At 40.4% G+C, this 16,268-nt stretch overlaps 1 protein-coding gene across 1 annotated transcript in view; it reads left to right on the top strand.

The window, feature by feature from the left end:
- The window catches only part of PPP2R5A (protein phosphatase 2 regulatory subunit B'alpha), a 54,736-nt gene that overhangs the window by 33,600 nt on the left and 4,868 nt on the right, over nucleotides 1–16,268 (top strand). The window contains exons 8-12 of the mRNA XM_081316675.1: nucleotides 1,051–1,104; nucleotides 6,995–7,045; nucleotides 8,135–8,254; nucleotides 8,334–8,461; nucleotides 13,567–13,668. Of these exons, the coding sequence (XP_081172801.1) occupies nucleotides 1,051–1,104; nucleotides 6,995–7,045; nucleotides 8,135–8,254; nucleotides 8,334–8,461; nucleotides 13,567–13,668 (455 nt within the window). The remainder of the gene's footprint in view (nucleotides 1–1,050; nucleotides 1,105–6,994; nucleotides 7,046–8,134; nucleotides 8,255–8,333; nucleotides 8,462–13,566; nucleotides 13,669–16,268) is intronic.

Below are 16,268 nucleotides of genomic sequence, written 5' to 3'. Positions count from 1 at the left end.
CACATTGCTCAGTTTGTGTCTGGGTGTTTCATCCTTGGGATGGACAAGCTTCTGCCTTAATGTATTCTTGGATTTGAAGTGCACATGCATGTTGTGTTGATTGAAGACCCTCCTGAGCTTTTCTGATATTTCTGCAATGTATGGAATGACAATGTTGCTTCATTTATTATTTTCTTCTTTGTCTGTTATGGAGGAGTTCCTGCTGGGTCTTTGGGATTTGATGAAGGCCCACTTGGGATAGCTACAAGTTCTGAGGGCTTCCTTGATGTGTTTTAGTTCTTTTTCTTTCTCATCTTTGCTGGTACGCAGGCCTTCAGGTTGGTGATGTAGGGTTCTGATAACTCCCATTTTGTGCTCCAGTGGGTGGTGAGAATCAAAATGTAAATATTGATCTGTGTGTGTAAGTTTTCTGTAAATTTCAATTTAAGGCTTCTGTCTTCCTTAATGTGTACTGCACAGTCCAGGAAGGCTAAACTCTTTTTCTTAACATCTTCCTGTGTGAATTTTATGTATCTGTCCACCGAGTGGATATGTTTAGTGAATACTTCCAATTCCTGTGAACGAGTTTAGGGCTTTGGTTTCTACCTCTTCCATGTAGAGATTGGCCACAATGGGGGACACAGGTGAACTGATGGCACAGCCATGATTTTTTCTGTAGAAACCTTTATTGTATTAAAAATAGGTAGTGGTCAGGCAGAGGTCCAGCATGGAATATATGTGGTCTGGACTGAGGTTGGTTGGCTTGTAGCAGTCGTTTCTTCATTACCGTGATAGTCTCAGTCTATTCCCCACCATCCAGTCAGAACAGAAGAAGCTTCTTGGATGAGAAGTGAAATGTCTTTAAAAAAAAAAGAACGAGAAAGTCTAGTTGCCTTGTGAAAAAGCATCTTTGGGACAACTATGGACCTGGATGAATGAGAATCTTCATAGACATACATATGAATGACAGATGACCATTCAAAGAATATGTTACAGATAATATCTTGTTGAAATTATGAGAATTTAATAATGCTGTAATGAATTATGAATTTTCAAAAAACTTTTTTTAAGCTGGCATACTGTGTTGTTCAGTTCTTGGAAAAAGATATGACATTAACAGAGCCGGTAAGTATTATTGTTTTTGTCTCTCTTTGAACTTTTGCAATATAGCTCAAACTTGGACCTAGCAAACTTAGATCTAGTAAATAATAATGATTATCCACACTTCTGTACCAATGTGATTCAGCAGCTAGAGTTTTCAGCAAGAAATCACAATTCATATGAACCCTATATAGAACATCCTATCATTATTTACAGTGTATCAATAGAATAGGAATGTGCCCCAGAAATTAATAGAAGACAGTGTCCATGGCAAACTTCATTTTTTTCACTTTAGAAGTGCTTTGCTTCTAAAGCGAGTCATTGGCTTTCAACTACTAGTTATGAAGTGTATTTTAATTCTAAGATATTTCTAAAATCAGCCTTATGCTGTCATACTGAATCAACTTATCCAGTAATTTATAACTGCAGTAATTACCAGTATACAGTTTGTTATATTAATGCAACAGATACATTTTTTCTGTGAATTGTGTTTTCCACAGAATAGTCTAGTTAAGGAATGATTGAGAAATATACTTAAATAGGGAAAGGACAGGCAATAGAAATTCTAGAGCAGTGGTCCCCAACCTTTTTGGCACCACAGACCGGTTTTTGGGAAGACGGTTTTTCCACGGACCAAGGGAGATGGATGTTTTTGATTTTGCTTATTCTCCTGCTGCTCATGTCCAGCTGTGCGGTCCATTTCCTAACAGCCAGAGGGCTTGAGGACCCCTGTTCTAGAAAATATGTAGGGATTTTATTTTAAAAAAATGTCCAGGCCCAGAATGTACTTCCAGAAGCGGCATCCACACAGAGAACCGGTTGTTCACTTATTTCAATCCCACCACTGGTTACATGCAGGCATTATGTCTGACTGAGCTCTAAATTAATGTGTTTGTCTGCATTTGTTGTATAAACCCAGTCAGTTACAGTGTACATTTGCCCACTGACAAAGAAATGATCAGTCTATAATTTTAATGGTAGGTTTATTTTAACAGTGAGAGACAGAATAACAACAACAACAAAATCCAGAAGAACGCATTTCAAACAAGTTATAAATTGATTTGCATTTTAATGAGTGAAATAAATATATGACCCCTTTGCAAAACGTGACTTAGTACTTGGTGGCAAAACCCTTGTTGGCAGTCACAGAGGTCAGACGTTTCTTGTAGTTGGCCACCAGGTTTGCACACATCTCAGGAGGGATTTTGTCCCACTCCTCTTTGCAGATCCTCTCCAAGTCATTAAGGTTTCAAGGCTGACGTTTGGCAGCTCGAATCTTCAGCTGCCTCCACAGATTTTCTATGGGATTAAGGTCTGGAGACTGGCTAGGCCACTCCAGAACCTTAATGTGCTTCTTTAGCCACTCCTTTGTTGCCTTGGCCATGTATTTGGGTCATTGTGATGCTGGAATACCCATCCATGACCCATTTTCAATGCCCTTGCTGAGGGAAGGAGGTTCTCACCCAAGATTTAATGGTACATGGTCCTGTCCATTGTCCCTTTGATGCAGTGAAGTTGTCCTGTCCCCTTAGCAGATAAACACCCCCAAAGCATAATGTTTCCCCTTTCATGTTGGACAATGGGGATGGTGTTGGGGTCACAGACAGCATTTCTCCTCTTCCAAACCCGGCAAGTTGAGTTGATGCCAAAGAGCTCGATTTTGGTCTCATCTGACCACAACACTTTCACCCAGTTCTCCTCTGAATCATTCAGATGTTCATTGGCAAACTTCAGACGGGCCTGTACGTGTGCTTTCTTGAGCAGGGCGACCTTGTGGGCACTGCAGGATTTCAGTCCTTCACGGTGTATTGTGTTACCAATTGTTTTCTTGGTGACTATGGTTTCAACTGCCTTGAGATCATTGACAAGATCCTCCTGTGTAGTTCTGGGCTGATTTCTCACCGTTCTCATGATAATTGGAACTTCACAAGGTGAGATCTTGCATGGAGTCCCAGACTGAGGGAGATTGACAGTTAGTTTGTGTTTCTTCCATTTGCGAATAATAAGGATGTTGTCATCTTCTCACCAAGCTGCTTGGCGATAGTCTTGTAGCCCGTTCCAGCCTTGTGTAGGCCCACAATCCTGTCCCTGACATCCTTGGACAGCTCTTTGGTCTTGGCCATGGTGGAGAGTTTGGAATCTGATTGATTGATTGCTTCTGTGGACAGGTGTCTTTTATACAGGTAACAAGCTGAGATTAGGAGCATTCCCTTTAAGAGAGTGCTCCTAATCTCAGCTCCTTACCTGTATAAATAACACCTGGGAGCCAGAAATCTTGCTGATTGATAGGGGATCAAATACTTATTTCACTCATTAAAATGCAAATCAATTTATAACTTTTTTGAAATGTGTTTTCCTGGATTTTTGTTGTTATTCTCTCACTGTTAAAATAAACCTGTGTTGTTGTTGTTGTTGTTAGTTGCAAAGTTGTGTCCGACCCATCGCGACCCCATGGACAAAGTTCCTCCAGGCCTTTCTGGCCTCTACCATCTTCTGGAGTCCATTTAAGCTCACACCTACTGCTTCAGTGACTCCATCCAGCCACCTCATTCTCTGTCATCCCTTTCTTCTCTTGCCCTCAATCTTTCCCAGCATTAGGCTCTTCTCCAGTGAGCCCTTCCTTCTCATTAGGTGGCCAAAGTATTTGAGTTTCAACTTCAGGATCTGGCCTTCTTAAGAGCAGTCAGGGTTGATCTCCTCTAGGACTGACCGGTTTGATTGTCTTGCAGTCCAAGGAACTCGCAGGAGTCTGGCGCTCAGCCTTTCTTATGGTCCAACTTTCACAGCCATCCATTGCAACTGGGAAGACCATAGCCTTGACTATACGCACTTTTGTTGGCAGGGTGAGGTCTCTGCTTTTTAGTGTGCTGTCTAGATTTGCCATGGCTTTCCTCCCCAGGAGCAAGCGTCTTTTAATTTCTTGGCTGCAGTCCCCATCTGTGATGATCTTGGAGCCCAGGAAAATAAAATCTGTCACTACCTCTATTTCTTCCCCATCTATTTGCCAGGAATTGAGAGGGACGGATGCCATGATCTTGGTTTTTTTAATGTTAAGTTTCAACCCAACTTTTGCACTCTCCTTCTTCACCCGCAACAAGAGGCTCTTTAATTCCTTTTCACTTTCTGCCATTAGAGTAGTATCATCTGCATATCTTAGGTTGTTGATATTTCTCCCGGCAATCTTAATTCCAACTTTTGAGTCATCTAGCCCTGCCTTTCTCATGGTGTGCTCTTCATATAAGTTAAATAGGCAGGGCGACAGTATACAGCCTTGCCGGACTCCTTTTCCAATTTTGAACCAATTAGTGGTTCCGTGTCCAGTTCTCACTGTTGCTTCTTGGCTCACATATAGGTTTCTCAAGAGACAAATAAGATGGTTTGGTACTCCTATTTCTTTAAGAACTTGCCACAGTTTGTTGTGATCCACACAATCAAAGTCTTTAGCATAGTCAATGAAGCAGAAGTACATGTTTTTCTGGAACTCCCTAGCTTTCTCCATGATCCAGCATATGTTGGCAATTTGATCTCTAGTTCCTCTGCCTCTTCGAAATCCTGCCTGTACTTCTGGTAGTTCTCGATCCACATACTGCTGGAGTCTAGCTTGTAGGATTTTAAGCATAACTTTACTAGCATGTGAAATGAGTGCAATGGTGCGATAGTTTGAACATTCTTTGGCACTGCCTTTCTTTGGAATTGGAATGTAAACTGATCTTTTCCAATCCTGTGGCCACTGTTGAGTTTTCCAAATTTGCTGGCAAATTGAGTGTAGCACTTTTACTGCATCGTCTTTTAAGATTTTGAATAGCTCAGCTGGAATACTCTCACCTCCACTAGCTTTACTGTTGCTCAGCTTTTCTAAGGCCCACTTCACTTCACATTCTAGGATGTCTGGCTCGAGGTCAGTGACCACCTCATTGTGATTATCAGGGACGTTAAGCTCGTTCTTCTATAGTTCTTCTGTGTAATTTTGCCACCTCTTCTTAATCTCTTCTGCCTCTGTTAGTTCCCTGCCATTTTGGTCCTTTATCATGCCCATTTTTGCATGAAACGTTCCCTTCATCTCTCCAATTTTCTTGAAGAGATCTCTGGTCCTCCCTATTCTATTGTTTTCTTCTATTTCTTTGCACTGTTCATTTAAGAAGGCATTCTTATCTCTTCTAGCTATTCTCTGGAATTCTGCATTCAATTGGGCGTATCTTTCTTTTTTTCCCTTGCCTTTCACTTCCCTCCTTTCCTCAGCTATTTGCAAAGCTTCCTCAGACAGCCATTTTGCTTTCTTGCATTTCTTATTCTTTGGGATGGTTTTAGTTGCTACCTCTTGTACAATGTTGCGAACCTCCGTCCATAGTTCTTCAGGCACTCTGTCTATCAGATCTAATTCCTTAAATCTGTTTGTCACGTGGCCTAGTGCTTTTCCCTACTTTCTTCAGTTTAAGCCTAAATTTTGCAACGAGAAGCTCATGGTCTGAGCCACAGTCAGCTCCTGGTCTTGTTTTTACTGACTGTATAGAGCTTCTCTTTGGCTGCAGAGCACATAATCAGTCTGATTTCTGTGTTGACTGTCTGGTGATGTCCATGTGTAGAGCCGTCTCTTGGGTTGTTGGAAAAGAGTGTTTGCTATGACCATCACTTTCTCTTGACAAAATTGTATCAGCCTGTGCCCTGCTTCATTTTGTACTCCAAGGCCAAACTTGCCTGTTATGCCGGTTATCTTTTGGCTTCCTATTTTAGCATTCCAATCCCCCATGGTGATAAGGACATCATTTTTGGTGTTAATTCTATAAGGTGCTGTAAGGCTTCATAGAATCGGTCAATTTCATCTTCAGCACTGGTGGTTCAGGCATAGACTTGGACCACTGTGATATTGAATGGTTTGCCTTGGATTCTAACTAAGATCATTCTGTCATTTTGGGGATTGTATCACAGTATTGCTTTTCCTATTCTTTTATTGACTATGAAGGCTACTCCATTTCTTCTGAGGGATTCTTGCCCGCAGTAGTATACGTGATGGTCATCTGAATTAAATTCACCCATTCCTGTCCATTTTAGTTCGTTGATTCCTAAGATATCGATGTTCAGTCTTGTCATCTCTTGTTTGACCACATCCAGCTTGCCTTGATTCATGGATCTTACATTCCAGGTTCCTATGGAGAAAAAAATCTTTACAGCATCAGACTTTCCTTTTACCACCAGATACATCCACAGCTGAGTGTCCTTTCAGCTTTGGCCCAGTCGCTTCATTCTTTCTGGCGCTACTAGTACTAGCCCTCTGCTCTTCCCCAGTAACATATTGGACACCTTCCTACCTGAGAGGCTCATCTTCCAGCGTCATATCTTTTTGCCTTTTGGTAGTGTCCATGGGGTTTTCATGGCAAAAATACTGGAGTGGGTTGCCATTTCCTTCTCCAGTGGATCACGTTTTGTCAGAACTCTCTGCTATGACCTGTCTGTCTTGGGTGGCCTTGCATGGCATAGGTCATAGCTTCATTGAATTACACAAGCCCCTTCACCACGACAAGGCAGTAATCCATGAAGGGGAAAATAAACCTACTATTAGAATTATAGTGTGATCATTTCTTTGTCAGTGGGCAAATGTACAAAATCAGCAGGAGATCAAATAATTTTCCCCCTCACTGTATCCTTAAATTCAAGAAATCATTGTTAACCTATTATGGCTTAATATGATGAGTGAATCTAGTAATTCATTAATCTGTTATCTCTCGTTTAAAAATGTAAAATGAAAAAACTTTGCAATATAGTTGGGACAAATTCCATTTTTGGAGATACATCTATGTCAAATACATTGAACAAAATGATTGAATTTAGTAAATCTAAAGACAGCATTGTCATCATTCAAGTACTGGTATCAGTTTTCATAGATATGCTCTGATTAGTTCTCATTTTTGCAACCCAGGTTATCAGAGGACTGCTGAAATTTTGGCCAAAAATATGCAGCCAGAAAGAGGTAAGTTTTATTATTTTTCTAAAGCATTATACTAAAAATCAGTTTACTATAGCTCAGTAGGTTTATCCCAGCTGTAATATGGATAATGCATAAAGTCTCCATTTTCATCTTAAGAAAATTATCTTGGCACCCTAAGGAGAGCCTTAACTATGGCCCTTATTTGCAAGAATCCTCTGGGATTAGAGTTCTTACTTACCTGGCTATGATAAGGCAGCATGACAGGTTATTATGCAGAACATGAGTATTCTCTTTGTAACTCTTTCCAATGCACACTTCCCCAGGCTGATACACTTCAAAACTGTCCTTTTGAAGGGAGTTTGTAGAGTTTTCATTCCTTTTCTAGTATGCTGCCTATTTACGGACCTTGAGAAAAACAGATCTGAGTCTTGCATGCAAATTTCAGGCTGGGAGGAAACGTGCCCTGCATACTTTTAAGAAATAAGTATTACACTGTATTAAATTGGAAATAGTTAAATGTTGTGTTTTAAGAATTAAATGACTATTGGAATCCTACTGTAAAAAGATACTTAATGTATTTGTACCTTTTTCATGTTATAGTAGTACACAGTACAGTGTTATGCGTAATAATGCATAGAATATATAAATATTGTTCACATTTTGTTTTACAGAATTTTAGTCATATTGACTTTCTGAATTATATATTATTTTAAATATAGTTGCTGCAGAATATTTGTGCTTACAATAGTTTAGCTCTGAATCACAATCTGAGTATCTGTGTAAACCTGTATTTCTCCCTGTAAAATCCTAGGAGTTTTTAATTTGGATAATTTTAAAATCATTTACTAAATCATCTCAATAGATGGTTCTAAAAATACCAGATATGTAGCATTGCTGATATTTAAAAGATGAGGAGTTTCTTGGTTGCTACTGCTACTGGGTTGTTTCAGTAATTTATATCAAATTAAAAATACTTTATTTATGTAAAAAAATGGGCAAATAGAATTAGCATAGATTACAGAAAATCCTACCAGTAGATGAAAAAATTTTTTTCCAGTCAATTGTCTTTCTGAATGGTAATGATGTTATTATACAAACCTTTCTTGCCTAAATATTTTTTCTATGTAACAGGTCATGTTTTTAGGTGAAATTGAAGAAATTCTGGATGTAATAGAACTAACACAGTTCAGAAAAATACAAGAGCCTCTTTTTAAACAGATAGCAAAGTGTGTGTCAAGTTCACATTTTCAGGTATAAATTTAGATTTTCAATATTTAAACATAGGTATTATCCAATCTCATTATCCTGATATTTTAAATGTCTATTTCAGATTGCAGAAAGGGCTCTCTACTTTTGGAATAATGAATACATTCTTGGTCTGATTGAAGATAACATTGATACAATTTTGCCAATTATGTTTGGCAGTTTATATAAGATCTCCAAAGAACACTGGAATCCGTATGTACCTCTTACTGTTTAGTCTTTTAAAATGCCTTTATGTGTTGTGGATTAGTTCGGGCTTAAATCCTTTGGTTTGTTAAAAGAATGCACTTGTGTATATGAAAATGCATGAGGAAACAACTTTGCACAGAACTGCAAATGCTGAATCATTGATACTGCTACTTGTAATGTGTTTTGAAATGATTTATTATACATTGTCATAAAATCATAAAGTTGGAAGTGACTTCAATTCATCTAGTGCAACCCTCTGCTCAGTACAGGATCCATTAGAGCATTTTCTGATAGATATATCCAATCTATGTTTGACAACCTCCAATGAAGAAGACGCCTCTTTATGAGGCAATCTATTCCATTGATTGATAATTCTTATGATAGGAAAATCCACCTCATATCTCTTATCTGAGCTGACTTCCTTATACTTTCACCCTAGGGCTCTGATAGTTTCACACAAGGCAAAAGAAAAATCATCTAATGACATATTTCTCCTCAATCTGCTTTTACACAGGCTAAATCTATTCAGTTCTTTTAACTATTCTTTGTAGGATTTCATTTCCAGTCCGTATCACCTTGGTACCATCCTCTGAACTTCTTCCAGTTTATGGGTTTCCTTTTTTAGAGTTCAGTGACCAAGCAGAATAATGTTGTGAATGGGACCTCATCAAGGCAAAATAGAGTGGGACAATTACTTGATCCCATGATCTCTGTAATCTGTACTCCTATCTACAGTCATGGCCGAAATTGTTGGCACCCCAGAAATTTTTCCAGAAAATCAAGTATTTCTCACAGAAAAGTATTGCAGGAACACATGTTTTGCTATACACAGGTTTATTCCCTTTGTGTGTATTGGAACACAACAAAAAAGGGAGGAAAAAAAGCAAATTGGACATAATGTCAAACAAAACTCCAAAAATGGGCTGGACAAAATTATTGGCACCCTTTCAAAATTGTGGATAAACAAGATTGTTGCAAGCATGTGATGCTCCTTTAAACTCACCTGGGGCAAGTAACAGGTATGGGCAATATAAAAATCACACCTGAAAGCAGATAAAAAGGAGAGAAGTTCACTTAGTCTTTGCATTGTGTGTCTGTGTGTGCCACACTAAGCATGGACAACAGAAAAAGGAGAAGAGAACTGTCTGAGGATTTGAGAACCAAAATTGTGGACAAATATCAACAATCTCAAGGTTACAAGTCCATCTCCAGAGATCTAGATTTGCCTTTGTCCACAGTGCGCAAACATTATCAAGAAGTTTGCAACCCATGGCACTGTAGCTAATCTCCCTGGTCGTGGACGGAAGAGAAAAATTGATGAAAGGTTGCAACGCAGGATAGTCCGGATGGTGGATAAGCAGCCCCAAACAAGTTCCAAAGGAATGCAAGCTGTCCTGCAGGCTCAGGGAGCATCAGTGTCAGCGCAAACTATCCGTCGACATTTAAATGAAATGAAACGCTATGGCAGGAGACCCAGGAGGACCCCACTGCTGACACAGAGACATAAAAAAGCAAGATTACAGTTTGCCAAAATGTACTTGAGTAAGCCAAAATCCTTCTGGGAAAATGTCTTGTGGACAGATGAGACCAAGATAGAGCTTTTTGGTAAAGCACATCATTCTACTGTTTACCGAAAACGAAATGAGGCCTACAAAGAAAAGAGCACAGTACCTACAGTGAAATATGGTGGAGGTTCAATGATGTTTTGGGGTTGTTTTGCTGCCTCTGGCACTGGGTGCCTTGAATGTGTGCAAGGCATCATGAAATCTGAGGATTACCAAAGGATTTTGGGTCGCACTGTAGAGCCCAGTGTCAGAAAGCTGGGTTTGCGTCCGAGATCTTGGGTCTTCCAGCAGGACAATGACCCCAAACATACGTCAAAAAGCACCCAGAAATGGATGGCAAGAAAGCGCTGGAGAGTTCTGAAGTGGCCAGCAATGAGTCCAGATCTGAATCCCATTGAACATCTGTGGAGAGATCTTAAAATTGCTGTTGGGAAAAGGCGCCCTTCCAATAAGAGAGACCTGGAGCAGTTTGCAAAGGAAGAGTGGTCCAAAATTCCAGGTGAGATGTGTAAGAAGCTTATTGATGGTTATAGGAAGCAACTGATTTCAGTTATTTTTTCCAAAGGGTGTGCAACCAAATATTAAGTTAAGGGTGCCAATAATTTTGTCCGGCCCATTTTTGGAGTTTTGTTTGACATTATGTCCAATTTGCTTTTTTTCCTCCCTTTTTTGTTGTGTTCCAATACATACAAAGGGAATAAACTTGTGTATAGCAAAACATGTGTTCCTGCAATACTTTTCTGTGAGAAATACTTGATTTTCTGGAAAAATTTCTGGGGTGCCAACAATTTCGGCCATGACTGTATATATTCCAAAATAGCATTTGCATGGTTAGCAACTGCATCAAATTATTAACTATTGTTTAATTTGTGATCTGCTTGAACATTCAGATCCTTTTCATGTTGTTACTGCCAAGCAGATCTCCTCCATTGTTGTTGTTTTTTTGTTTTGTTTTCCCCCCTAAGTTATAGGAGAATTTTTCATTTGGATTACAGTTTAAACCTCTGTAGATTTTTTTTTAAAAAAATCTTCTCTTTCTCTTCTGAAGTGTTTTGTGCCATCTGCAGATTTGGTACTCATTCCCTCAACCCCACCCAGTCACCTGGTTGAATAAATAAATAAAAAATAAACAAACTTCTTCCAGTTCGGTAATAAAAAGGTTGGTCCAAAGACAGATTTGTGGCACTCCACATTGTGCTGCTGTCCAGGTTGATAAGGAGACATTTATCAGTGGCTATTCATACAATTATAAATCCATGCAACAGCGATATCATCTAGGCCATGTTTTACAGTTTTATTGAGGATTTCATGAAAGGCTTTGTCAAATGCTTTGCTGTGGTCAATGTCTAACTTTTCAGACAAAATGTAATAAAATGTTACTTATAGAGAATACAGGTAATGCCCAAGTTACGAGCGTTCACTTAACATTCTTTTGAAGTTACATGATGAGCGCCCCCTAGTGCTTACAAACAAGTCCCAAAGTTACAAATATTGCAGCACCACGGCTGCCATTCTCCCTTACGAGCGACCGCAGTGGCTCTGCAACATTCATCCTATCCCCCCCCACTCCTCACAACTGCTTTCCCCTCCCTTCCTGCCATGCCAGACTCACTTACCTTGCAAAAATTGTCTCTGCCGCGGTTTCTTTCCCTTTGAGGGACAGGAGAGTCGGCTTGGAAATGTTTTCCGTGCTGAGAATGGAATCTTGTGATCTCGCATGAGTGCTTGAAGTTGCGCCAAATCACGAAACTCAGAAAGTTTCATTCTCTGTGTGAAAGGTGTCTGTCTCCTGCTACTGCCTACAACTCCTTTCTGCCTGACATCAAGCCTGAAGCCTTTAACTGAGGGAGAAGGCCAGGTCCCTTGCACCCACCTCCAGCCCGCCAGAGCTCACCACGCTGGGGGAGAAAGTGACCCCGTTGTCCTCGGAGCCCTCTAAGAGGCCTGGAACGGAGGCCGGCGGAGGCTTCTGCATGCCTCCGGAGGTTGGATCCAGCCCTCAGAGGACTGCTCCAAGCTGCTGCCGCATGGAACGGAGCTTTCAAGTGTCTGATCCAAGCCTTGGAGGTGTTTTCCTAGCCGTTTGTGACAGGAACGGAAGTTGGGGGGGGGCTTCTGCATGCCTCTGGAGGTTGGGTCCAGCTCGCAGGGGACTGCTCCAAGCTGCCGCCACCCGGAACAGAGCCCCAAAGGCATGCAGAACCCCCCCAACCTCCGTTCCTGGCGCAAATGGCTAGGAAAACCCCTCTGAGGCTTGGATCAGGCCCTTGGAAATTCTGTTACAGGCAGCAGCGGCTTGGAGCAGTCCTCTGAGGGCTGGATCCAACCTCCAGAGGCATGCAGAAGCCCCCCTGATCTCCATTCCTGGGGCGGTGGCCGCATGGCTCCAGAGTTTGGGGGAAGCAGGAGGCAGGCACCACAAACAGTGCGAGAATTCAGGGCCCCATTCTCTGTGAAATGCCTGAACCCGTGCAATATTATGGCACTCAGGGGCTTCCATCGACTCTCCTGTCCCTCAAAAGCAGGAACCATGGCAGAAAGGAGATGGATCTTTTCAAGGTAAGCGAGTCCAGTGTGGCAAGAACAGAGGGGGAAGCATGAGGTATCTTAGTGGGTTGGGAGGGCCTTGGGGGCCTGTTCCATCACTAGGCCCCCCATGGCCTTCCTCACACTGAGATACCTCACTTAACAAGCCCCGTGCATTTTAACGAGCAAGGGAGTGATCTCGTTCGAGGTACAAGATTCACTTTACAAGTTTTCAAGTTACGAGTGGAATGTGCAGGCTCCATTACACTCGTAACTTGAGGACTACCTGTAGTTAAAATTATGACTGCAGCCAACTACTTAAAAATCTATCTGAAACAATTAAGAAGCTCAGTATGGTATGTAGGTTTATGTAAACAACTTTCAAGTCACTGACTTGGGACTCTTCTCTGTCCCTAAACTCTTATCCACAATATCTGCTGGCAGAGTTTTTTTCTGAGAATGGACATCAGTAGATTCAATCTCAGAGTTAAAAATCTGATGGAAGCTTATTAGAAAGGCATTCTATAATCAAAATAATGTTATGTTAAAATTAATCAAATGTTTGTCATAGTCATAAAGGAATTTACATGTTAATGGAAACTCACTCTCAAGGAAATCATTTTGCTACTCAGATAATCTTATCCCTTGATTTTTCATTTATTGCCAAGCAAATTTAGTTGAAATACTAAATATAGGATCCCTTATGAATATAATTTTGCATTTTGTACTTTAGATTTGGGCAGCACCCTTTGCTCATGCTCTTGACCTTGACTTAAATTAGATTGTAATTTTGCTGCTATTTATTATGATATTAATTCCACGACACTGTTGCTTTAAGTTTGAAGACAAACAAGGCTAATGTCCATGCTTTGAGTTTGCAGACCCCATCATTTCAAAACTAAGTGCAATTGTTTCTTTTATGTAAAATGGTGGCAGAATGAAAGCAGAAGCTAGATAATCAGACTCGATGATAGAATACATCTCTTAACAATACTTTTGCAACTTACCCTGTTGTTCTAGGACCATTGTAGCATTAGTATATAATGTGCTGAAAACACTGACGGAGATGAATGGGAAACTATTTGATGAACTCACAAGCACTTACAAAGCAGAAAGACAAAGGTACACTTTTTCCAATTTGATTGCAAATCATGTGCCTGAAACAGTCTTCCAGATTAATGCTGATTTGACATTACAATAAAAAAATAGTTTTGCAAATGAATGATCTCTCCCTACTATTCACATTAACAATGTTTATCCATTTCTACTAAATAAATGCATCCCTTCCTTAACCTCGTTTCTTCCGAGGGGCTTTGCTTAGGATACTTCACCTTGTTTTGTACTTAGCCCCTCTTCCCGCTACACATCCAGTCCTTTCTTTTTCACCTTTGCTTTTGCAAGGATTTGTGCTTATACTTGAGGTTTTCTGATTAACGGCTGTTTCAGTTTTTCTCTTGCCATGTAATTCATTCTTTCTTTTTACTAACCCATTGATTGTAGTTAATCCGCCTAGCTTTTCTCCCAGGGGCATCTTACCAACCGTATGTTGAGGCATCAGCCTGCACATCCATATAAGATGCCTGCATCAGCAGAAGCTTTGGGACATCTCCACCTGCTATTAGAGGGGTAATTAGCAGTCACATGGGACACAACCTTCCCCAGGTTACCTTTGCTTCAGCATTTTTTTTCTGTTGAGATTTTGTTGCTCTGTATGGCAATGTGCTTCTGTTTGTTTTTACATATATACAGGCGGGCTTTCATTGAGCGTATGGAAGTAAATGTTGGTAAGGAAGTAGCCCAAATAGTAATACAGAGCTAATCTAATTCAGGATGGATCTTTTCTGCACTGTAGCTCCACACCAAATTGTTTGAGAAGTTGTTGTCATCTTGTTTAATAGTGCCACTTTTTTTCCTCCTCTATCCTTTAGCAAATTCCTTATAAATTAAAGAAGAAAAGACACATTTAGGGTTGTGCTAGTAGAACTATAACATGGGTGTCAAACTCGCTGCATCACGTGACGTATCGCGATGTTTTTTGCATTGCCGGAGCTGGGGTGGCGCAGCCTTATGATGCAACCGGCCCACGGGCTGGCAGTTTGACATCCCTGATCTATAATTTACTAGGTCCTTACCAAACAGACTTCACTTCCAGGAAGAAATGAAACACATTCTCCTGCAGATGTTTCCCTGTTCGTGAAGCCTGGAGCAGTATGTGATGTAGATGTTAGAGGATTGTTTCTGAACCTCAGCAGTTTTTAATATGTGTGGGATTTTAACTCCGAGAATTCCTCAGCCAGTTACAGAGGATAGCCTGGTATAAGCTGTCAATCTGACCAGCCCTGATCTAGAGAGACTTGGTTAAAAACTGGTATCTTAAATTAAGGGACATTTTCAAAAGATTTTCAATGTATTCAGAGTGTCTTTTAAAAAACCTTCATGCTTTACTTCCTATTGGAAAAAAAATCTCAGTGTGGTCTACTGTTAGCATAGCGTTCTGCAATGCTATGGATTAAAGGCAAAAATATACTGTGGATTGTGTAGGGGACATGCACAATGTCTTGTCTGTAATTCCTTAAACTAAACACACCTGTTCCTGGAATCATAGTATGCTCCTGAGAAGAGATACAGCTACAGGTAGACCTTGCTTACTGCCTGCCTTATGGAGTAACCAAAGGTATGACAGTACTGAAAAAAACAATTTTGCAATCAAGGCATACATTTAATTACTTTTAAAGGGTTTCTCTCTCAGTCATATTAATTAATTAATTAATGGGACTCAGGGCGGCTAACAACAATAAAATACAATAATACAGAAGTTAAAAGAAAAATAAATTAATGGCCCCTGTAGAATAAATTAAAATTAAAATATGTTTGCCATTAGTCAATTAGTATGCATTGTCCTGACCTTTTCCCCTTTTTTCACCTCAGTGTGGATATTGGAGAGGAAGGACATTACAAGAGGAGAAGCAGGCACACAAAGGGGAATACACATTGAATGGAATGCATTAGTTATTAGCCGTGGTGGTGCAATGGTTAGAATGCAGTACTGTAGGCTACTTGTGCTGCCTGCTGGCTGGCTGCAGTTTGGCAGTTCAATTCTCACTGGCTCAAGGTTGACTCAGCCTTCCATCCTTCCGAGGTTGGTAAAATGAGGACCCAGATTGTATGCTGACTCTGTAAACCACTTAGAGAGGACTGTAAAGCACTGTGAAGAGATATATAAGTCTTAAGTGCTATTGCTAGTGCCAGTTATTGCCCAGCACACTTGCAGCCCAGCCCCTGGTGTGCTAGGCAAATAGACAGTACCAATGTATATTCCCCATTGTGTGCCTGCTAATTCTTGTAATCGTATCCTCTCCAATGAATGTAAATGCATAATTCCATTCTTGCTAATATCCCAGCACCACTTGAGCATCCTAAAGGGTGGAAAAGTAAGGAAAAAAAGTAAAATTGCAAGCAGAGTTGCTTTTCACTTAGTAACTAAGATGCTGGTCACAGCTGTGATCACTAAACAAGGACTACTTGTATTGAAAGGAGTTGCCAAAAAAGGTTCTGTTTGAGCATCTCTGACACACTCTGAAGCACTGAATGTTGTTCTTGAGCATCTGTAGAGAAACTTTCCAATTCTTTACTTTTTTGAGTAAAATACCAGAAAAGTCCTACTGGAACAGGTGATCTTTATATGGGCTGATCAGACTTACTTTAATTAATGGCAGGTGTGT

This window comes from Vipera berus (genome assembly GCF_964194415.1).
Source record: "Vipera berus genome assembly, chromosome: 1".
In the NCBI taxonomy this organism is placed as follows: Eukaryota; Metazoa; Chordata; class Lepidosauria; order Squamata; family Viperidae; genus Vipera; species Vipera berus.
The sequence above is the reverse complement of the archived record's forward strand: the minus strand, read 5'-3'. Positions and strand labels throughout refer to the sequence as shown.